Source organism: Alexandromys fortis, unplaced genomic scaffold (assembly GCF_014885135.2).
Source record: "Alexandromys fortis isolate MF-2015 unplaced genomic scaffold, M_Fortis_MF-2015_v1.1 scaffold_117, whole genome shotgun sequence".
NCBI classification, from domain to species: Eukaryota; Metazoa; Chordata; class Mammalia; order Rodentia; family Cricetidae; genus Alexandromys; species Alexandromys fortis.
The window spans coordinates 4,507,463-4,531,015 of NW_026068015.1; the positions used below are offsets into that span (position 1 = coordinate 4,507,463).

Genomic DNA, 23,553 nt, shown 5'->3' on the forward strand with positions numbered 1-23,553 from the left:
CTGGGCCTGGACAACCCTAAGAAGCTAAACTCAGCCTATCTTCAGTAGGCCAACTGACTAAATATAAGCAGTAGAAACCTACAAACATGGCTTATAGAGCATTTGCATAATCATTAGACCCATCCAGTGGTAAACTCCTGCTGTAAGTAGCCCCACTAAAGCATGTTGCAGCTGGGTTGTAGAGTCCGTACAGTACTTGCCTACCAGCACAAAACACTTGAGTTTGATCCCAGTACTACATAAAGCTAGGTGTAGAGACTTAGGCCTGTAATGTCAGTATTCTAAAAGTAGAGGCAGGATGACCAGAAGTTCAAGGTCATCCTTAGCTACATGATTGGTTCAGTACTAGCTTGGACTGTGTGAGACTCTGTCTAAAAATAAAAGGCATTTGAAGAGAAAAAGGTTTCAATAAAGTCAAGGCATAACAAATAGCATTGAGACCATAGCTCAGTGGTAGAATGTTTACCACCCTATCCATGGCCATGAGTTTAAGCCCCAGTACCACCAAAATGTGTGGCTAGAGCACACACTTAACAGCAGCAGAAAGCAGACATTGGTCTTGTAAGTCATGAAGTATGGAGCCACTCTATAGTTTAAAAAAATATATACTATATAGAAAGTGTCTCTAATCCCAGTACTTGGGAGGCTAAGACAAGTTTCAGTTAAAACCTCAAATTTGGATAGCAACTGTAGTTGGAATCATCTGATTTCTTTATATTGCTCTGAACAAATTCTCCAAAATCCATCCAGTTTTGCCGTGAGCCAAGTAGGTGTATTACTTTGGGCTGGAATGATAATTTGTTTTCTGCAATTCCCTCAGGAAAGTGATTGTGATTACTGCTTGAGTGAGAACGGCAATTCTTGGCACTTTAATGTGGTATTTCCTACATAATGGTCCATACTTCATGATTGACAGCCTAATGTGTGCTTTCTGCCATTGGTAAGCATGTGTTCTAGCTAGGTATTCTGGTGCTGGAACCATAGGATTAATCATAACTTCTAGACCCACTCAGACAGATTTGGGTTCAGCTTCATATGGCTCTGTGGACAAGTATAACCACTGACCCCTGGGGGTACTTTTCAGCTGACAATGACTACAGCTGATAAAAGAATGGGATCTTAAAGGGATAGCAAATGATAGGCACGTCAGCCACTGAATGCTGAGTCCTTCATTTGTGATGTCATATGTTTTATTCCAAAAAACCATTTCCAGAAACCTGTTTGTGGAGGTGCTTTCATTGCTATTGTTTGGTCTTAGAGATGTGATCCAAAGCCTTGTACATGTTAAACTTATATTCACCCCAGCTCCCTATTTTATTGAAGAGAAATTCACACAGCATAAAATTACCATTTTGGCATGGGCAGTTTAATACATTTAGGACAGCCCCAGTGTTGGGTGTTGTGACCATGTATATCTAGTTCCGAATGTTTCATGATTCCATTATGGCGGGCTATACACAAAAGGAGGGTCTCCTTGTTTCTTCATTTCCCCGGCCCATGGCAATCAGGAGTCTACCTTCTTTCTCCCTGGATTTGTATATTCTGGGATTTCTTTTATAAATGTAACAATACAGCCATTATATCCTCTGTGAAGGTTTATCCAAGATGTAGCACATATTTTTTGTTTGTTTATCTTTTGAAAGTTACACTGTAGTTAGTCTAGGCTCACTTTGAATTCATGGTAGTCCTTGTGCTCAGCCCTCTTAGTGCTGGAATTAAATATTCTATTTAGTGGCTCTCTCTCTCTCTCTCTCTCTCTCTCTCTCTCTCTCTCTCTCTCTCTCTCACACACACACACACACACACACACACACACCATGGTTTGTTTTTCCATTCTTTGTTGTAGGCATTTGAAATATTTTTTAAGACAAAACTGAAATAAACGGAATTGTGGCTGCTAGAGCCTTTATTTCCATAGCTTTTGGGAGGTGAAGACAGAATAATCAGGAGTTAAAAGTCATCCTGGTGGCATAGCAAATCCAAGGCTAACCTGAGCTACAAAGACCCTGTCTCAAGAGTGGTTCAGTGCTTTATAGCACATGCTGCTATGAACTGCTGTAATCTTTTAGAGAACCCAAGTTTGGTTCCCAGCAGTCATGTTGGGTGGCTCTCAACTGCCTATAATTCCAATTCCTAGGGATTTGACACCTTTTCTGACTTCCACAAGCAATCACATACATACAGCAGACACACTACACACAAATAAAAGTAATACAATTTGTTTGATTTTTGGTTTTCCAGGACAGGGTTTTTCTATGTAGCCTTGGCTGTCCAGGAACTAGCTCTGTAGACTAGGCTGGTCTTGAACTCAGATCTAACTGTATCTCCCTTCCAAGTGCTGGGATTAAAGGCATGTGCCACCATGCAGGCCTAATACAGATCTTTTTTTAACAGATAAACCAGGATGCTCTGATAAAATGGCCAGATTGGTACAGCACTAATGCTTTCTACAAAAGAATGAGAAACTGAATTTTGATCCACATAAAAACTGCAGTGGTGAGCCTGTATAAACCCAGCAGCAGGGATTGAAACAGGCTAATCTTTGGAGCTTGGTGTCCAGCCATTTAACTAAGAGCACCTGTGTGAACTAAGGTATAGGGTGCCTGAGGAGAACACTGCTGTCAACCTGTGGCCTCCACGTGCACATGACTGTCGGCATCCACATACCTACATGAACACATACCCTCTAGTATGACGGAGGTCTAAGAATGTGTTGTGGGAAAACACCTGCTTATTTGCCCTGTCACTTGTTTATATCTCACTGTAGTCTTCAGAGTGCTTGTCTTAGAGACTTCGGTGTCCTCATGGAATGCGATGTTTCAGTTCCTTAATGTCCCATCAACTTTGTTTTGTTTCTCAGATGGTATGACTATGTTCAGGGTCAGTAATGCTAAGTGAAGCTGTTGGTATGAGTTTAATTTCTGAGGATTTTGAAATATTTTCTCCAAATACTATTGTTCCTCTGCTCAAAATCCTATTCTTCTGATGCTTCATAGTGGAGACTTGTAGTCTGCGACGCTCACTGTACTCAAGCCCACTGCATCACATTTGGTATGAAATGCTTGCAGCTTTCTTCTTTCTATCCATATAGATAGATATGCTTATAGTTTGCTTTTACATTGTTGGTTACTCAACCCTGGCCTTGTGCAGCTCAGGTATGAACAGCCCCATACATAGGCTTTATGCCCCAAATAGGACTTGATTTGTACCTGTCTTTATAGAGTGTCAACTTGTCCCTCTGTGCCAGGGAGTAACAATCACAGCTAGTTAGTTCTTTTTCGGCTATTAAAAGAGAACTGTAGCAGCTCAATTGCTAGATAATACAGATAAAGGAGAGTAGGGAAGACTTGATCTTGTCTGTTTTCCTCTCTCCCCCCCTTCACCCCTCAGGGAGAAGAATCAAATGAGTCTGCAGAAGCCAGCAGCAGCTGGGAGAAGCAGGAAAGTATTGTATTGAAATTGCAAAAGGAATTTCCAAATTTTGATAAACAGGTAAGAAGGGTAGAAGTGTTCAAAAATGTAGTGTGTGCTACGTTTGTCTTACAAAGTAGTGTTTGAGTTAAACCATGTGCAAACTCTGTATTATATAAATATTTTAAATTGCTGATTAGTTAATTTTCTGTTTACTAATTGTGGTGTCAGCATTATAAATGAAACCATAATAAACATAACTGTAGTAAAATTGTGAATCCTTAAGTGCAAAAGGCTATCTTGTCTCCATCATGTTCATTCTTCAACTCTTTCATGAAAGTTTTAAATTGCAGTGCTGATTTCAGTGTCTTCATGCTCTGAAAAGGTCGTTCTCCTCCCTTGTTAATATGAAAATGGTCAGTGTCACTAATGTCTCATGTCAAGCATGTCATTGTTTTAAAGATGCCTCTGCACTATCTCATTACTGCATATTGAAGAACATACTTGGTTTAACATTTGGAAAATGATTACATTGTATGTATTCCATTTTGTGCTCAGTCGATCCATCTCAACTGGTGAACTGAATGCACAGTCTTGTTACTCTTGTTCTTTACATGTATTACATCTGCATGCTTTCTAGCAAGGGATATAGCATAGGTGTTAGAGTCCACTCGCCATATTTATACAGAGACTAGGCTTCATTCTTAGAAACATACTGCATGCCTGTTATCCATTCTTAGAAACATACTGCATGCCTGTTATCCAAGCACCAAAGAGGTGGGGCAGGAGGATCTGAAGTTCAAGGACATCTCTATGGCTGCATAGCAGACTGGACTACATGAGACCTTTTCTTACATTAAAAAAAAATGAATTACATGTTTTTCACCAGTGTGGCAGTGAATTAATTTATAATTTCAGTAGGCAGGAGGATCAGTTGTTCAATGTCATCTCTGGCTACATAATTCCTGTCTCAAACAACAGAAAACCCAGCAACAACAAAGGTTGAACCTCGTAGTTAATGAATGTTTATACAGTGAAATACCTGTTTTGGTTACTTTAGTAGATTTTGCTTTTTAGTGTTTAAAATACTTTAAAGAGAGCTAGAAATTAAAAAAAAGTCACATGCCCATCCCTTTTGAAGACTGTATTTGTGAAGTTAAATTAGACAGAAAGGATTTATAAAGTAGCACTAAAACAATGACAGTACCAGGCGAGGTGGTGCACACCTTTAGTCCTGGGACTTAGGAGGCAAAAGCTGATGCATCTCCATGAGGTCAAAGACAGCCAATGCAACATAGTGAGACCTTGTCACAAAAGACAGTGGTAGTGATATGAATTCTTTAATTTTTTGGTGATTGCATTTTAAAAGAGCACAAATATTTTTCCATATTGCTAATTTCACATTTTTAATGGAAAAAAATCAATAACTTAATTTCAGGAACTAAGAGAAGTGCTCAAGGAACATGAGTGGATGTACACAGAAGCCTTGGAGTCTCTCAAGGTGTTTGCAGAAGATCAAGGTAATCAGTAATGGGCAGTGTGCATACCTCCCTGAGCCCTATGTCTTCGGTAAAGGAGCAGAGGTGCTGACTTGCACGTGTGATGCTGGGAAATGATGTGAAATGTTCTACATAACAAATTCTCATATATTTTGACCTGTTCTTCACCATAATAAAAGTCAAAATAGTACATGACTTTTACACAATCTTTCTTGATTGTTAGGTAACCTTTAAGTTGTGTTATTTACATTTTGACATGTGTCAGGATGAATCTTGCAATTGATTTGCTTATTTATTAGCCTGTATTTGCATGAAGTTGGAAAGCACTGGCCTTAAGAACTCAAGACTATTATCACCCTGGAGGAGCAGATTCTCAATCCATATGGAGCTCTGAACTGCAGAAGGTGATGGAGGAGAGAGGTGCTCACGCAAAGTTAGGTTGTACATATTTAGTAATGTTTCCACCCAGGTATCAAATAGACTCAGCATTACATAATTGTAAAGATGAGTTCTAAAGTCTTTGATTTTCATTTTATTTAATTCATTTAATTAAGTTTTTATATGGACAAAAACATGATCATATAATAACATAACTCTGGAAACTCTTTGAATAAATAGAAAATAAAAATTTTAAGTAGAATATGCTCCCTTATTATCTGTGTTTTTTTTTTAAGGACCTATACTCATACTAGCAATCAACTGGCACTCAGGCACTCAATTCCCTTAATGTGAAGTGGCGAGATATTTGCATATGACCTACACATTTTTCCATATGCTTCCAATCATTTTAAGATTACTTACAATACTGTGCAAGTTGCTTTTATCTTATGTAGGGAATAATTACACATATTCAATGTAGGTCCAATTCTTTTTCTAATATATATTTTATATGGCTTGTTGGATCCATAAATTTGGAACTCACAGATTCAGAAGGTCAGGGCAAATATACAGATTAATTAGTGCCTATTTTCTTATAAAAATCATGTAAGAGAAACTATACCTTTATTCACAAGAAGCTTAGAATTCCTTGAGATTCAGAGTAGTGGCACATTGAAGTGATGTATTTAGATAATGCATAAATGATGGTAAACTAATTAGGAGGCATAGTGACAGTGCTCTGCTGCTTCCATCAGGGTGCGACGAGGCCTGGGCTCCTGTATGCTTTGGGGGCAGTTTGGGCACACGCAGCTCTCATCTGTATCCTAGCGCCTTGGATAGAAAGCAGATGGATGTCTAAAAGGAAGTTATCACCTACTTTTGAAACAAGTCTTTCTAGCTTATTGTTATCTTCACATTCTGTTTTATTGCTCCTAATATATGTTAAGATTTGACAGTAGGTTGTGGTTGAATTCTTCAGTGTTCACAAGGAAAATGTAATGTTTTTATGCTATACTTACCTTATTTGAAGTCTTATGTTTTGTATTTTTTAATTTATATATTTCTAAGTTAGTTAAGACGTTTGTATTTTTTTTGTACACAGATACACAGTGTGCTTCACAAAGTGACGTTACAAATGGAAAAGAAGTTGCAAAGAATCAAAATTATTCTAAAAACACAGCTAAAACTAAAATGAAACAGAAAATTTCTATGAAACCACAAAATGGTTTTAACAAGAAACGTAAGAAAAATGTATTTAATCCTAAGAAAGCTGTAGAAGATTCCGAGTACGATTCAGGTTCTGATGCCGGGAGTTCCCTGGACGAGGACTATAGCAGTGGTGAAGAAGTGTTGGAGGATGGCTATAAAGGCAAAATTCTCCACTTCCTTCAAGATGCTTCAATTGCTGAACTGACTCTAATTCCTCAGTGTTCTCAGAAAAAGGCTCAGAAAATAATAGAACTCCGGCCCTTTAATAGTTGGGAAACTCTGGTAAGGCATATATGTGTGTGTGTGTGTGTGTGTGTATGAGTGTTTGATTTACAGTACCGTTTATAGTCAGATTGTCTTCAGCCCAGGGAAGCATAGATGGGTGGCCTTATCCTGTGTAGAGTCAAACATTACTTTCATTGTAAGCCAATAGTATTTCAAATAGTATCTGTCATATGACCTAATTTTGAATGAATTAAGGGGTGATTTTCCTGAAAAACCCAAGCTGATTGGCTGGGTGTGCTGTCACTCATCCTTTTGCATAGAAACTTGGTTCATTTCACTGCAGAAGAAGAAATTAGAGCTTACTTTCAGGAAGGAGTTGTTTGCTAGCCAGTTCTGATCTGTTACTGCTGAGACACCATACAGAACGGAGGAATGTGGCAGACATTTGACTACAAGACTGGAAGAGCAGTAGCAGCGGCCAGAGGCATTCCATGGCCCACAAGCCGGCCTAAGTGCTTTATGCTTCCCCACAAAGAAGCCGTTGTTTATTTTCTTTTTCTTCTAAATGTGACAGCTCAGTTTCTAACATGTTTCTCCTGGTTAAAGAACGTGGCCATTTGATGGAGTATAGCAGGCTGCAGCCTTTTTAATTGGAAAAGTAGCAAAGTTGTGGAAGCATAGAATTCAAGTGTAGGAGAAAGAAGGGATGAGCTCTGGTGAGTACACTTTGCACGATCATGTTGTGGTGTTTGACCTCCTGTGAACGAGTGTTATCCAAAATACCTGTTTTTTGAGTTTTATGAATCAGTTCTCAAATCTTATTACTATTGATACTCTTCTGTTTTAGATTTTACTTCAACTTTTGTGAAAACGTGGGGCTTTATTCATGAGTTATGTATAGGCCCTCCAAGCAAAGCAATATGGACGGTTGTTTATGGCTGTGAGAGATGAGGCGGCTCTTGCTGCTTTGTGGAAGTTTCAGAGTTTTTAATCCTTGTGCTGTGGAGTGGAGATGCATGTGTTTGTGACTAATTTTGTACCTATAACAAATCTAAATAAACTTGAGTGACTTCGGTAAATGTCTTGAAGTATTGATTAGGGAGGCTTCTGCACAACAGTTTTTAAAAGCTTTTTTGTAAACTAAGGTATTTCAGCATATAGAAAAATTAGTCCATTGCAACTTTAAACACGCGCACACAAAACCAGACAAAATCTTCCGTTTTGCCCCAAGCGTATGCTTTTCCAGAGAACATCTGTCAAAGCAGATCCCTTTCAAAACTTGTTTGACTTTGCCTGAGTGATTATTTGTTGAGGTATTTGCTGAAGGGCTTTCTCGTTCTTTTCTCCCTTTTTATTTTTCTTTTAATCTTTAATGGTCTCCTGTGTTGTTATGGGGTTAGATTGCTCAGGCTTGTTAGGATTCTAATTTATTTAATAAGGGATGTAGTTATCTGTACCAGTTTGTGTAGTCACTGTAAGCACTTGCCCAGATAGCTTATAATAAAAGCAGATTATGCAGTTTTACCAAGGTATATGTGCCAGATGTTTAAAAAAATATTCAGGAACTTAACTTGGAGAAGACATATCTTCTTAATTAATTGGCAGAGTTTCTATCAGTCTTGACATGAATTTGGAGATTATGCACTACTTACTTAAGTCTCTTGACTTTTCCTTTCAAGAAATGGACACAACATAAGGACTATAGTGTTTGTCCTAGCCAACCCATCTTAATGCTGAACGTTTTATAAGATAGTGTAAAGGTACCTGAAAAGTAGATAGTTTATTTCATTTCACTGAGTACAGTGTTTTGCTATCCTGAACAAAGTGTATAAATAAGCTTTTGCAAATCAATAATTAGACAAGTAAATCTGTAAGCCTAAAATTTATGTTTCTTCAAGCTTTTAACTTCTACTTTCCAGGACCAGCATTTTGAATGTGACTATAAAATAATTTATTACACCAGTGAAATTATCAGTGGAAAAATTAATATTATACACATTCCTATAAAATCTATCTAAGTTACTCTATAAAAACCATCTAATTAGTGTGACATATCCACCGTTGTTAATAACAAAAATACTTAGCCTCCCAAACTTTTATTTTGATACCTGCTGCACTAAGAAATTACTACTATGGCAGTTGAAGTTTTAATTGTGTTACACAAAGCTTATTGAACTTATAAGATATAACAGATTCAGGACAGTGTTTTTAAATCCTTTAATCCCTAAAATGATTATTGAAGTTTTGTCTTAAAGTTTATAAGACTGTTTACCAGTGTTTGAATAAACATTATATTCATAAATATTTTATAGAAAATACAGCTTTTGCACTTGGAAACTTTAAACCAAACTTTGAAAAGTTCTGGAGGATGGATTTTATTTAAAGCATTAGCTATATATTGTACTATAAATCTGATTCACATACTGTATAACATATTTGCTTAATATTAGCCTTTTAATAGTATATCATAATAATTCCAAGTCCTGCAGTTTTCTGTGTTGCTCTAATTTTCTTTCCAGAGGATTTCTTTCCCTCCTTTTCCTCCTTAAGTTAAAATGTTTTCAGTTCTCATCACCTTCATTTTATTTGAGGGGAAAAAAGGTTACTTAAAAGATGTAAATTGAGAGTAGTATTTCAGTCTGTAGCTTTATTCATTCCTTTCTTTTTTCCTTGTATTGTGATTTAAATAATGTTAGATTTCCTTTATGGTTTTTCTCTTTTACCCAAAGTCTTTTTTTTTTTTTTAGAATAGCAATACTTTACATGCTAATATAAGGAAATAAGCATTAAATGTAGCGGTCTTTGAAATGTAGTGAGCCAAAAATGACATTTGTTTAAGTAAGTATTGTTGAAGTGGTAAAAATGGAGTTTTTATTGGCAAAGTTCACTTTTGATGCCATCAGTTCACCAATTACTTGCTGAACTTTGGTCTTTCTAGCCTAGTATAAAATAGAGTAAGGGTACTATTATGTCTGTATTGTAATTTTAATTGCACTATTATCTACAAATTAGAATGTGCATTTATGAGGCTGGAGATATAACTCAATTGCCATAGGACCTGTGCAGCACAGGTTCAATCCATGGCACCAAATAAATCAGGCATGGTCGCATATATCTATAATCATAGCACTTGGGATCTAGAAACAGGGTAATCAAAAGTTCAAGTTTCTTCTTGGCCATGGAACAAATTTTAGACCATATTAGGCTATAGGAGACCCTGTCTGAAAATAAATTATACTTTGTTCAAAAAGCATGTGTATTTATACGACTTAGTATAGTATTTATGAATAGCTTACTTCATGATCTTCAGATCTGTATCTCCTTTATGAATGCTTTGTTCCGTGTAGATGTGATTTAACATTGCCTGAGCCAGTTCAGCTCCTGTCCAAGGCTTTGTTCTGCCACTGTTGCTTTGTCTCAGTGAGTCACAGACTGGTGCCTGGCTTTCCCATGTTTGACTCTATAAAATGCCCATCTGCCTGCCACTTAAAACACTGAAATAGTTATTTCTTCTTTGTGATAGAGTGGCTTCATTGATTTTATGATTGCTCTACTGGGGCTTTAAACAGTTTTTCTCCTCTTACAAAAATTTTTTTGAATTTTTTTGGATAATTTTTTAAAAGTACATTTTTCATTCCTATAGTGCTTTAACTTTACACAATAAAATCATCTTCAATTTTTTGCTCAAGTATTTGTTTTGCAAGAGTGACACGCTGTGGCAGGAGAGGGGTACTTCAGTTCTACTAGGCAGGTCTTCCATTCTCTTCTGTTCTCAGTACCAGACCTCAAGCTCAGGGCCTCATGCTTGCTCATGCAGGTCCCTGCTCAGTCAGACTGTGCCTTTCAGAGAAGAAAGTTCTTGGGATGCTGCTTGAGTTTTAATGAGAGGTGCTAATCAGTGGCATGTCGAGAATCTTTTTACATGGAACTGTCCATTAAGTAGGAATTGTGGGTTTTCTTTATTGCCCCTAAATAAATATTGATTTTGAAGATGATTTTATTGTGTAAAGTTGAAGCACTATAGGAATGAAAAATGTACTTTTAAAAAAATAATTCTATCAAAGGTACCCAGTACTTGAAAGTTTCAGTGTCAAACTTTTTATTGATACATTTCATGCCATATAAACAAGATTCTATTTTCTTGGCTTATCTGTGACCTAGGTTTACTAAAAGTTCTGTTTATAGGGTGACTTTGTACTGCTTAAATTGGGTTTTAAAATCTCCAATAGTTGTTTTAACTGTTGGCTTTTGCTCTTTTGTTCAACTTTTCTGCATTATAAGTACCATGTTCTTTTGTTTTTTTTATATTTCCATACTCGGGACTAGAATCGAGAATTTCACACTAAGAATTTCAGCAGTCACCCTTCTAGTACATAGAATTATTTGAATTAAACTCTTTTTTTTTTTTTTGCTTAATTCTTTTATGTGTATGGATGTTTTGCCTGCATGTATGTTTGTGTACCTTATGTGTACTTGTTGCCCATGGAAGCCAGAAGAGGAGGTGTTGGGTTCCCTGGAGATGGAGTTCCAATTGTGACTGTTAACTGTCCCCTGCAGGTTCTGGGAATTAAACCTAGGTCCTTTGGAAGAATAGCGAGGGAATGCTCATAACTGCTGAGCCATCTCATGAGTCCCTTTTATTTTAATTTTTATTGTTTTAGACAAGGCCGTATGACCTCACTTGACATCAAGTTCTTGATCTTTTTGCTTTGGCCTCCTGATTGCAGGGATTGAAAATATGTATAGGGTCATATGTAGCCAGTGCTGACCTTGGCATATAGTCATAGTTGAAACTGGCTTCAAAGTCTTGATCTTTCTGTTTCCATCTCCCAAGGGCAGGATTTACAAGCATGTGCCACAAGACCTCGCATTTAAGTAATTTTTGGAAACACAAGAAACTTAGCAGGCTTAAAGCTTCTTGTGGTCCAGTTTTCACAGTGTTTTAAAATAAGAAATAAGAAATCTTAATCTTGGCCGGGAGGTGGAGGAGCACGCCTTTAATCCCAGCACTCGGGAGGCAGAGGCAGGCGGATCTCTGTGAGTTCGAGACCAGCCTGGTCTACAGAGCTAGTTCCAGGACAGGTTCCAAAAGCCACAGAGAAACCCTGTCTCAAAAAACCAAAAAAAAAAAAAAAAAAAAAAAAAAAAAAAAGAAATCTTAATCTTTTTGACTTAAAACTTTTCAATTGCTTTACAATGTTCATCAGAATGGTCCTTTGTCCTATTCTACTCTCTTGTTGAAAACCATCTATGCTCTTCTAGGCTCTGACATGTTGATCTTGTAGTTAAAACAGTTCTTTTTTTTTACATCTGGGCTTACTGCACTAAAAGGGCTTTCTAGATTTTAGTAGCCTGCTTGTGATACAGGCCTGCAAAATTCATCCTTTCTTCTTAGCACTTAGATTGTCTTTCCTAATAGCAGTAAACCCTGTGAGGAAGGAACTGTTTTTTTTTATAGCAGATACTTTTAGAGTTAGAGTCATGTTTATTACTAAAGAACAAAACAAACAAAACCTGTTAAAATTTATGTAGTGGTAGTTGGCTACAAAAAGGAATATCAAATCACATTAATGAAAAGAATATTACTTCTTTGAGCTTAAAAATTTTTACCTTTTTTTCTATGTGCATGCATTTATGTCTTTTTGTATGTACATGTGTATGGATGCCTGCAGAGGTGAGAAGATGATGTTGGGTACTCTGGAGCTGGAGTTATAGGTGGGTTGAGTTAACCTGATGTGGGTGCTGAAAACCAAACAAAGCAGCAGTACTCTTAACTCTCAGCCATCTCTCCAGCCCTGGCTCCAGGTCTTAAAGTTATTTGAGCGAAGATTGTTTCCATTGAAAAAAAGCACAGACTTTGGACTTTTATGCAGCTTTATGATATTATAAATTTTATGGATCCGGAATTGTTGGATTTAATAAGTTGTTGAGTAGAATGCACTATGTATTTTCTTGCACACAGTGTCTGTTCTATTTTGATATGCAAACTTCCAACAACCTGCACAGTAGACATGATGAGGTTTTTTTGCTCTATTTTTTCATGATTTACTCTTATTATTGTTATTATGATGTCTTTTTACATCCCGGCTGCAGTTCCCCTCCCCCCTGTCCTCCCAGCCCTTCTCTCTTTGTTTTCAGAAAAGGACAGGCCCCCATGGATAGAACTAAATTTGGCATATCAAGTTGCAGTAAGACCAGGCACCTCTCCTTGTATTAAGGCTGGGCAAGGCAACCCAGTATAAGAAATAGATTCCCAAAAGGCAGCCAAACATTATGGACAGCCTCTGCTCCCAGTGTAAGGAGCCCACAAGAAGACCAAGCCACACAACTATAATATATAGGTAGGCCTAGGTCAGTCCCATGCAAAGTTTTTTCTCTCTAACTTTTTATTCTTTTGAAAAATTGGTGTTTTAACGAAAAATTCCAATAGAAACTCTTTACCTAATGATTGTGCACAATTTCCCCCTGAATGAACCAAGAGGGCAAGGGCTCACTGAGAGTATTTGCTTGACTATTGTTCCTGTAGAAATGTAATGTGCAAACATCAGTATTTTGAATCATGGGACAGACATCTGGATGTTCAAGAACACTTGTGGCTCTTGTAAAAGATCTAGTTTTGATTCCCAGCATTAATATGAAATGTCACAGCTGTCTGTAACTCCAGTCCCAGGTTATATGATGCCATCTTCTGCTCTCTGTGGGCACTGTGCAAATGCAGGGCACATACATGAAGGACAAACACTCATAAACATAAAATAAAATCAAATAAATATTTTAAAAATAAAGGACAAATGTATCAGTGTTTCACAGTTCCGTTTTGTGATATACTGGGCATGGTGGCACATGCCTTTAATCCCTCCTGGGCAGCCAGCGGTAGGCTGATGTTTGTTAAAGGATACAGGGTCTATATAGTGAGTTCTAGGCCATCCAGTTATACATTGTGAGACTTGTCAACAACAAAATTCCTGTAGAATAGATTAGAGAGTTTGTCTCCTACCAACTTACTCTAGTATAGAAATGAAAATATATTTTGTTACAAATTGCATTTTTTGCAAAAATAGGAGTATATTTCAGAAATGTTAAATTTCTATTTGTGTGGGTTTCTTATTGAATTTAGAAACACTAACTACAAAGATGACTTATGGTAAATTTGAAGTATATGCTAAATATTGTATGGTGATATGAAACAAAATGATCTGTTTTTAATCTAGCAGATGGCTGTGTGTTAGCTTACTCTCTTCAGTTCTGGGCTGTGAGCTTTTCTACTTTCTTCTCAGCAGGCTGTCAAGTGGTTTCTGAGCTTTTTCATCCTTTGCACAAGATAATTCAGCTTTGTTCTTCAGGGTGTGGGCTGTCAGCTATCTGTATGAAAAATTCAGTTCATGCTTTCCATGGGAAGACATTCTTTAAAATTTCACACAAAATCATTTACATAGGTGCTATATTATAGTTGGTCTTAATGAACTTTTGGTAATTATTAAATTGGTCATAATTAGCTTGTGTGTGTGCTGCTGTGATCAAGCCCAGGGTCTTTCACATGCTGGCAAATGCTGTACCACTGAGGCATATACTTAGATCCATAAAGTTATCTTTTGATTTGTGATACTTTTCTAATTAACACTCTCAGTTTAAAAGTAAGATAATAGGCGAGTGTGATAGGGAGGAAGATGGAAGGAATGGGAGGGGGGAAGGATGGGATCTGGGATTGGTATGTAAAATGAAAAAGGTTTGTTTTCTTTTTAAAAAAATAAAATTTTTAAAAAAGTAAGATAATAACTGGTGTCGTGGTGCACGCCTTTAATGCCATCACTAAGGAGGCAGAGTCAGGCAGATCTGGATGAGTTCCAAGCCTAGGCCATATAATGAGAGCCTGCCTCAAAAACAAGCAAGCAAACCGTTTGGTATGTTGAATGATAAATAACTGTTTTTGATACTTGTAGGGTTGTAGTTTGATAGATATATCTTAATATTCAATATTCTTAATATTCAGTAGTCACAGAAAATAGTATAAATGGAAGAGAGTGTAGACCCACAGTACATTTTGTTATTATCTTTACTAATGGTGTGAAGCTGTGCTTTGGTGGAAAAAATTAGTGGCTAGGAAATATAAAAACAATATTTCTAATATAAGGAAACAGTTGCTACCACTATCAAATTGAAAATTGGAGATTATGTATTTTGTGTGGAAAGATATACAGTGTGTTGGAAGTGGCAGGATATCAGAGTGAACAACATAGGAATTGAGATGTGGATAGGAAAAACCAGTTCACTCAGTACTTCAGTAATAAGACTTTACAGACTTTTCTCCCTGTAAAGAAAGAAGCTGGCTGTCCAGCATGGCTGTGCACTCCTGCACAGTGTTTGGAAGGCACAAGTGAGACGGTTACTGTTTTGAAGCTAGTCTAAGTCATGGGTGAAACCTTAAAAAACTAATTAGGTAAGTAGAAAAGAAATAGCATTCTGTTATTAGATTTGAACTGTTAAACTATTTTTCTTTTTATGTCGTAGTTTACAAAGATGTCCAAAATCAATGGCCTATCTGAAGATTTGATATGGAATTGTAAAACACTAATTCAAGAAAGGGATGTAGTTTTAAGACTTATGAACAAATGTGAAGACATTTCAAATAAATTGACCAAACAAGTAACCATGCTCACCGGAAATGGAGGCGGATGGAACATAGAGCAGCCCTCCATTCTAAACCAAAGGTATCATTAATTAAACACATTTCTTTTGATCTTGTATAAAGTATCTGAACATTTATTTGCATCGTGGCTAGAGAAATTAATTGTTATTCAGCAACTAGGGTTAGAAGAAAGCTCCCTGAGTTTTCTCAGTAGCATACAAGTCTATTTTCATTGATTGTCCCTTCCCCAGCAGGATATTTTATTCTGTTGTGTCATGTAGTTTTATATAACCTTTGACTTCCTTATCTGGTAATAGATAGTTTTATGTATATTCTCGGAAGCTGTAAGGATGGTTTTAGCCATGCTTGTGTAAACCAAGTGTTTTGGTCTTTGTGTTTCTTAACTAGTTTGAAAAGCCCAGATATTTCAGTCTCCTTGGGGATAGAAACACCTTACAGAGGACATGGCAGATAGTAACTCTACACAGTCTTCCAGATGCTACTCAATAAAATGCCGTGCCAGAGCCCTGACAAAAGCTAAACCCACAGAACCATCCAACAATCAGTAAATACTCAAGTGGCATTTCATAATTGTGAACTGCTTATGTGGTATTGGAGGATTATGGTAGGAAAAAGTACATTTTTAATTTCTTCTAATAGTTTACTTAATTTTAAGTAGTTTGGAAATGTAGAGTTGTTCAGAATACTTCCTTTTTGGGAAATATATGCAATTGCTTATTTGAATGCTTTCTTGGGTTTTATTTATTTATTTATTTAGGTTATTGAGACAGCCTTAGCTGGCTTAGTGCTCACTCTGAAGCCTAAGCTGGTCTCAAATTCATGGCAATCCTCCTGACTCACCTACTTAGTGCTAAGTTTATAGTTGTATTCCACCATACAACTACCCTTGGCTTGTGATACTTTTTGTGGTGGCAGAACCATGAAAATAGCTCAGCTTCCTCAAATCAGGGAATAGTTGAAATAGATTATGGTAAGTTAATACTATGCAGTGTTACACAACCTTAAAAGCAAGTTAAAAAAAAAAAAAAGCCAAGCATGATGCCTCCCTTATCCCTGGAATCCCAGCAGGAAGGCCAAGAAGGGAGGATCAACATGAGTTTTAGGGCAGCATTGGCCAAATTGTGAGTTCTAGGCTAGTTTGGACCATGGGGGGGTGGGACCTAACAATCAGAGATAGAGAGGGGAGAGGGGAGAGGGGAGGGGGGGGGGGGGGGGGGGGGGGGAGAGAGAGAGAGAGAGAGAGAGAGAGAGAGAGAGAGGAGAGAGAGAGAAAGAGAGAGAGGGATTGTTTGTACTTTTATGGTTATGGAAAATATTTCTTACTTGTTTTTATTTTAGCACTAGGGTTTTGGCAAAATGTTTACCTTAGTTGATTTTAGTAACATCTGATACTTTTCTAATTTAATGATCAGAGCATGTTTGCTGATGATCATTTGTTAATAGTTCAAAATCATAGTATGAAGCAAGCAGTAAAAGATGTGGTTATTGGCCTTTAATAGTAAGCTCGAATCTTTTCTGTACCCTTCTAGGGTGCTTTGTGGTGGTGTAGGGAAACGAGATGCAGCTCCCACAAAAGAAGCCCTTTGTGTGTTGCATAGACAGAACTATGTCAGCAAAGTCATCTCCTAAGTATAGTTGGAGCTGCTGCTGCTGTTTGTTCTTCATCGTGGACGTGGGGAGTTCTTCACTCTGCCAGACTTTCCCAGTTGAGTCCACTTTATCATAACTTGGAGTTCAAATTGAGTACTTGACCGAATCACTGACAAACTTTCAACCCACATTCACAATTCCTCTTCTAAATAGTGTGGTCAGGTATTACTCTCCTTCCCTTAGACTAAGGGATTAAAGCCATAGTTTAATACAAATAGTAATGGGTTTCATTATGATATTTTTATTTTTAATGAAATGCTTGATAGATGAGAAATTAATTTTTAAGTTCTCATTAGATCAAAGTCTTAGGTGAACCCTCACTCCCACCATTTTTGCTCAGACTGTCCAACCTTTGTGGCTGCCAGTGTAGAAACATTTGGAGTTAATCCTTGCAGTTAATCGTGTCTAGACAGCAACTACCACACTTGCATCTTTATTTAGCTTTGATAGTAAGTGCTAGGGATAGAACCTAGCCGTTCCCCATTGAGTACAGTCCTGTGTTACATCCCTAGCCCTAGGATCTTTCTCTTAACAGAACATGGCCTTTGTGTCATAGTATACACAGAAGCAATCCTAAAGCTAAGTGTTTAGTTTTCAGGCAAATTATTATGAACTATAATAGCAGAAAATTTGCCTTTGGAGATAGGCATTTCAGAACTTTGTGTTATAAATGACATCGAATATAGAGATGGCTCATCTGTTAAGAGTGCTTACTGCTGCTCCTCGGGACTTGAGTTCAGTTCCCAGCACCCACATCCAGCAGCTTACAAATGCCTGGAAATACATTTTGCTCCTGTGGTTTGGTGCCTTTTTCTGGCCTCTGTGGGCATTCACATACCCCTCTCCTCCCATGCACATAAATAATAACAACAAATCATTTAAAAAATAAAATCTTTGTAGAGAAAAATAAAAATTGTCATGTGTATTTTAAAACTATTACATATTCAAACTCGTTATTTTACAGTGTCAAACTTGTTTAAAGGTAAAATGTGATGATGCAAGGTGCAGTGGCATCAAATTTCACCTTAATTAGCTTAAATTTTAGAGTAAGCATGTTGGATATTGTTCCATGGCTTTTCTTACTGTAGCTGTAGCCATCTCAAAGGCTTCAGTAGTTGATATGAAATTGACTGGTTTTAAATTCTCACTGAAAAGATTTCTAACTTGTTCAGCATATAGTATGTTGTCTGTCTTTTCCAAGCTAAATCTATAAAAAGTCTTTAGCTTGTTTGACAGGAGAAGCCTTCTGTCCTGTTTTTAAGTAGGAGTTGGGACCTTTGACAATAATATTAAAAAGAAAATGTCATGGTATGGTGTCGATGCATATAGTTTAGGTTGAATAGTTCTTTTCATTGACTAATATAGTAATATTTTTAGGAGCCATGACATGCTTAAATGATCATGAACTTTTGGTTGGACGGCAGATCTTGTCTTTGTGTGGAACACTGTTTAAACAAGCTTCTCCAGCTCCACATTTTGAGTTTCTCACTAATTATATGCAGTTCTGGCATCTCAGCTTCTGTCCTTTCCCTCCTTTGGAAATCATGTTGAAACTAGCTTTTCTCACAGCAGATGTAGACCTTACTTCATTTCACACTGAAGAATCATAATGATCTGGAGTGTTCTCCCCTCCCCCCCTCCCCGCCCCCCCAGCAGAAAAGCTACTTCCAAATAATCCATTTCTTCAGGAGATCTTAAAGTAGCATTTTCTTCCATGGCGGGCAAGAGAACCTCCAGCCTAGAGATGTTTATCAGATCGTACATTTAGAGTTCTGAATACTTTCTACATTTTTATTAGTAAATGCATGGTTGGTATTGACATAGTCATTCAGATTATTAGGACTGTGTCAAAATAAGTGTGAGGGAGTTTGAATATATAACATCTAAATAACAGGACATGCTAGAGAAAGAATGTACCTATTTCAATACTTTGTCATATTAAATAGAGTTTCTTCTTTCTTTTTAAAAAGTGGTATGGGGGATTTGACCTCGGGCTTCATCCATGCTAGGTAAGCACTCTTAACAATTGAGCTATATCCACATTCAGTAAATATAGTTTAAATTTTTTTTCTTAAACCTATCAAGGTCTTCGTTGATCTTTTTATGTGGGTCCATTTGTGTTCTGGAGAAAGGATCTGTACCAGACAGCAATTTTGTCATACTAAGCAACACAGCCAAGTAGCACATGCATAAATACATATCCACACACACCTATATGCACACTTATATATGAGTATGTATTTGTGAAACAAATACTTCAATTTAATAAAACTAGTCAAATAGCTAATCCAGGTACCTTAGCTAGGCTTCCTTGTGATTGAAAATAAATCAATCTTCCTTGAATGTGTATTTCCAAATAGTTGGTGCTATTCATTTACTACATTTAAACATTTGTGTGTAGGCATTTTTGACAGATCTTTTAAACCTATATTAGTGATGAAAACTTTTGTAATTTTGGTTGAAGAATATTCCTTTTTTTTTTATGTGATAGATTGTGTGTTGGAGGGTTATGGCAGCCTTCAAATGCATTTATAAATGTTATAATCTCCTCTTTTACCAAAATCTTGTTTTCAGAAAATGCCAACTTTATATAATGACTAAAGAAAACATTGGTAAGGACTCAGTAATATTTAATAGAGAATTAGTTATTGACTTGACCATGGCATAGGTCAGCAAAAGCTTTTGGGTTTTGTTATTTTGTGGTTAAAGGGTAGGCTTTGAGATAGAGAAGTGGCTCAGAACTTAGAAGCACATGATGCTTTTGCAGAATATCTGACTTCAGTTTCCAGTTTTTGAGCAGCTCACAAACCACTTATAACTTGAGTTCTGGTCTCTAGGCATTAGGAGTGCATGTAGTGCAAAGATGGCCAAACACTTGTTCACATAATTGTACACATAATTTTTTTCTTAAAGATAGGTTTTAGAGTATGTCTCATTGAATCAAGTCTTTTCCCATTTCTCAAGGCAATGGTGTTGCATGGATAGACTCATTGCTTTTGTGGGAGCACAGAAATAACATTGGAAACAGCATTTTTTTTTTTTTTGAAAGAAGGGCAAATCACTATGATGACTTTAGAAATGTTGATATTTTTCTTCTTTGTATTGTTACTTTTTAGTGAGAAATGTTTTTATGTATGGCAATCACCAAGGCTGAAACACAGATTCATGTTTAAGGTGGAGGACTTTCAACCCCACCTCACTGGAATGAAGATGCTTTGGTTTCAGAGTTGAACCCCATAGTCACTTACATTCATCAGCTTATGTCTAGACCTCTTCTGTATGTATGTAACTGAATGTATGTAGGAGAAACTAAGGGGCAGAGTAAAAGCTGGGGAATATTATAGGCTTCCACATTTATGTGTGGTGAGTGCTGTCCTCCTAAATGTGAGAATAGGCTTTGGATTGAGTGTGACTTCCCAAATTAAAATCTGAGACTTTACATTTTGTAGTTGTACAACACAGATTACTGAATCTCATTTTTTTCATCTGTAAAGCCATGACAATAGCTACTTTGTAGTATTCTTTAAAAGTTAATAAAGTAATATCTGAAAAATGACATGTGTTCTTATTAGGTTTTCAGTAAAACGGTTGTTAATAATTTTAGTTTTAAACATTTAGGAAAATATTTTCATCCATTATAACTCTCTAAGTTGTTCTTAGAGATTGGTTTGTTTATGCATTTCCAAGTTAAAAAGTTAAAAACACTTGCATATTACTTTGGTATTGATCAATACCTTAACAAATTTATGTAAATATATGCATATATGTGCATATATGTAATTCTAGAGCTACACAAAGCCATTATTAAGCAACCTGGCTAAAAAACAAAATTTTTTGTGGGTTTAGTTCTATAACTTTTAACTTTTTTAGTCTAGCCAATATAATCTAATCTACTTTCATAGGATATATATGAATTTAATAATATTTATCATAATTAATATTGGATCATTTATGGAATTCAGCAACTTGGTCATCTGATGCGACCAAATATAAAAATGTTTTATGTAATTTGTGCTGCCAAAGGAAATGTCAGAACTTTGAGTACATTTTTATGAGATTTTAAAATTATTATGGATTATGTTTTAGATTTTCTTTCTTAAAATGTAAGCGTCAGGCTAAAAGGTAAGGCTCATCTAGATAGTTCTAGGTATTTTTGTGTGTGTTTATTATAACCCAAATGTCAGAAAGTTATATAGTCCAGAAAAAAATTTCTGTATTAGTGTGGAAAATTAATAAAAGTATAAATCTGTGATATTTGTTTCTTTATCAGTTTATCACTCAAGCCGTATCAGAAGGTTGGTTTGAATTGGCTGGCACTGGTGCATAAACATGGACTTAATGGCATTTTGGCAGATGAAATGGTAAGTGTATACCGTTAATAGAATTTGTGATTCAGCATGTCATTTAAAGGTATGCTGTCATTTAAAGCATGGTATTTTCTTTTGCTGTTGTGGTTTTTGTTGTTCTTTGGCTATGTATTAGATTTGTTCAAAAATGAACAAATGTAATGCTGTTTCTGCATATTCACACTGTCACTTTATACTTACTAAACATGCTATTTATTCAGTATAAACGTAAGTAATGTTTGAGGCATTTCAAAATGCTCACAAACATCAGTTGTAAAGGGCATGACAGTTGTATAAATGAACTTTGGAATCAGACCTGAACTTTGAATGTCAGTCTTACCTTTCATGGGCTATCAAGTTCTTACCAGATGACATAATCTCTCAGAACTAATATTAATAAAAATATAATTTTTATACTCAGATTATATTTGGTATTAGAAAGAATATATGGTGTGACCAGGTGGTGGTGACACAAACTTTTAATATCAGCACTTACTTGCGAGACAGATCTCTGTGAATTCAACCTGGTTTACAGAGTAAGTTCCAGAGCAGGCTCCAATGCTATATAGAGAAACCCAGTCTCAAAAAACAACCAAACAAAAACAAATAGGCAAACAAAAAGAATATGTGATGTGAAGTTTATTCATAAAGTTCAAATTTGTAAGTTGTCTTAAATTTAAGTTTGCCAGGACAAAAATACAATGATCATACCCTACAAGTTTGTTTCCTGTGGTTCTGGAGGCTAGAAGACCAAGATGGACATGCTAGCAAGCTTGACTTCTTTTAAGGCCTCTCTTCTTAATTTTGCAAGCAGCGATGTTGTTTCTGTGTCCTCAGATGTCATTGCCTCTTTGTGCCAATCATTGGTCTCTCTCTTCTTGAAAGGACATCAGTTTGAGTAAATTAGAACATCACCATCAAGACTGCATTGACTTTAAGTTTCTTCCTTGTGGCCAGTCCTTTAACTACTGTATCCTTAAGTGTTAGGACTTCAGCATATGTATTTTGAGGGAAGGACACATTCAGTTTCTAATGGTTGGTGCTACTTAGCTCTCTTAAAGTGCTAGTTCTTTGACCCTTTGTGTTGTGCCTTGTTTTTGTTTTGAAGTAGGGTTTCATATTATTTTGGCTAAGACCAGCTTTGACAAAACTCATATGTTACAGGGTGAGGGTTAGAATTATGAAGCAGAAGGAAAAGAGATATAAGAGAAATAAGAGATGGAAACACAGAACAGCATCGGGAGGGGCATTCAGTGAATACTGAATTCGCCTCGTTTATTTTCCATATACTTACATACTTCGCTCCAGAAGGGGAGAGGAGATGCAACAGACTTCATTAACATGATATAAGGAATCAACATGATATAAGGAATTAACATGATATAAACTAATTAACCACAACCTAGGCCAGAATCTCTTGATTGTAGCCACACCTGTTGTTAACAACTTTGAGAGAGCAAAAATAAGCTCAAACTCTCTGACCTCCTGTCAAGGTGGAAATGGCTCACAACTGTGGGTCCCCACACTATTTTCCAAGCCATCCTGGGACTTTCTGTACTGTAACCCAAGCTTTTGTAGTTAAACTGGCATAGACCATCCTGCCTCAGCCATTCAGTTGTCTGGGATTACAAATGTTGTGACCCCCCAAGCCTTGCTCTGTACCTCATTTCTGACATCTATCACCAGAGGCTGACCTCAGGCTACACTGTACAGTTTATTCCATCTGGCTCATTCAGTACGTGATGCTACTGGGGTTCATCTACTATCATTGTATTGGAGTTTGTTTTCTTTTTAATTGCCATGTGATCTTATCTTCTTATCTGTCCGTAAGTGAAATTGCAGAGTAATAGAGTTGGGTATATGTTTTGCTCTAGTTATGAAATATAGTTCTCAGTTCATCTAGGCTACAGTAGGTCCTGGGCCTATAATAACCAGAATTAGTCTCCTTCTAATACAGTGCAAAAGTATTTCCTATTAAATATGTGTCATATATAAACCATCTGTTAAGATTCATCACCCATGCCACTCATTAAAATAAGTTATAGGGTCATTTGTAGATTCTACTCAACTCATTTGAAGGCTAAAAATGTTGTAGACATTCTCAAAAGTGGAGTATGGAAAATGTTAAAATCAGTCCTGTCCAGAAATACTCCTTTTTCTTTTCTGCTTTCACCTGTCTGTCTGTCTG

At 36.6% G+C, this 23,553-nt stretch overlaps 1 protein-coding gene across 3 annotated transcripts in view; it reads left to right on the forward strand.

The window, feature by feature from the left end:
- Positions 1–23,553, forward strand: part of Smarcad1 (SWI/SNF-related, matrix-associated actin-dependent regulator of chromatin, subfamily a, containing DEAD/H box 1) — a 63,823-nt gene that overhangs the window by 24,089 nt on the left and 16,181 nt on the right. For all 3 annotated transcript variants that reach the window (XM_050162326.1, XM_050162324.1, XM_050162325.1), the window contains exons 7-11: positions 3,391–3,492; positions 4,850–4,931; positions 6,391–6,779; positions 15,231–15,430; positions 21,290–21,380. In XM_050162326.1, coding sequence (XP_050018283.1) covers positions 3,391–3,492; positions 4,850–4,931; positions 6,391–6,779; positions 15,231–15,430; positions 21,290–21,380 — 864 coding nt within the window. The remainder of the gene's footprint in view (positions 1–3,390; positions 3,493–4,849; positions 4,932–6,390; positions 6,780–15,230; positions 15,431–21,289; positions 21,381–23,553) is intronic.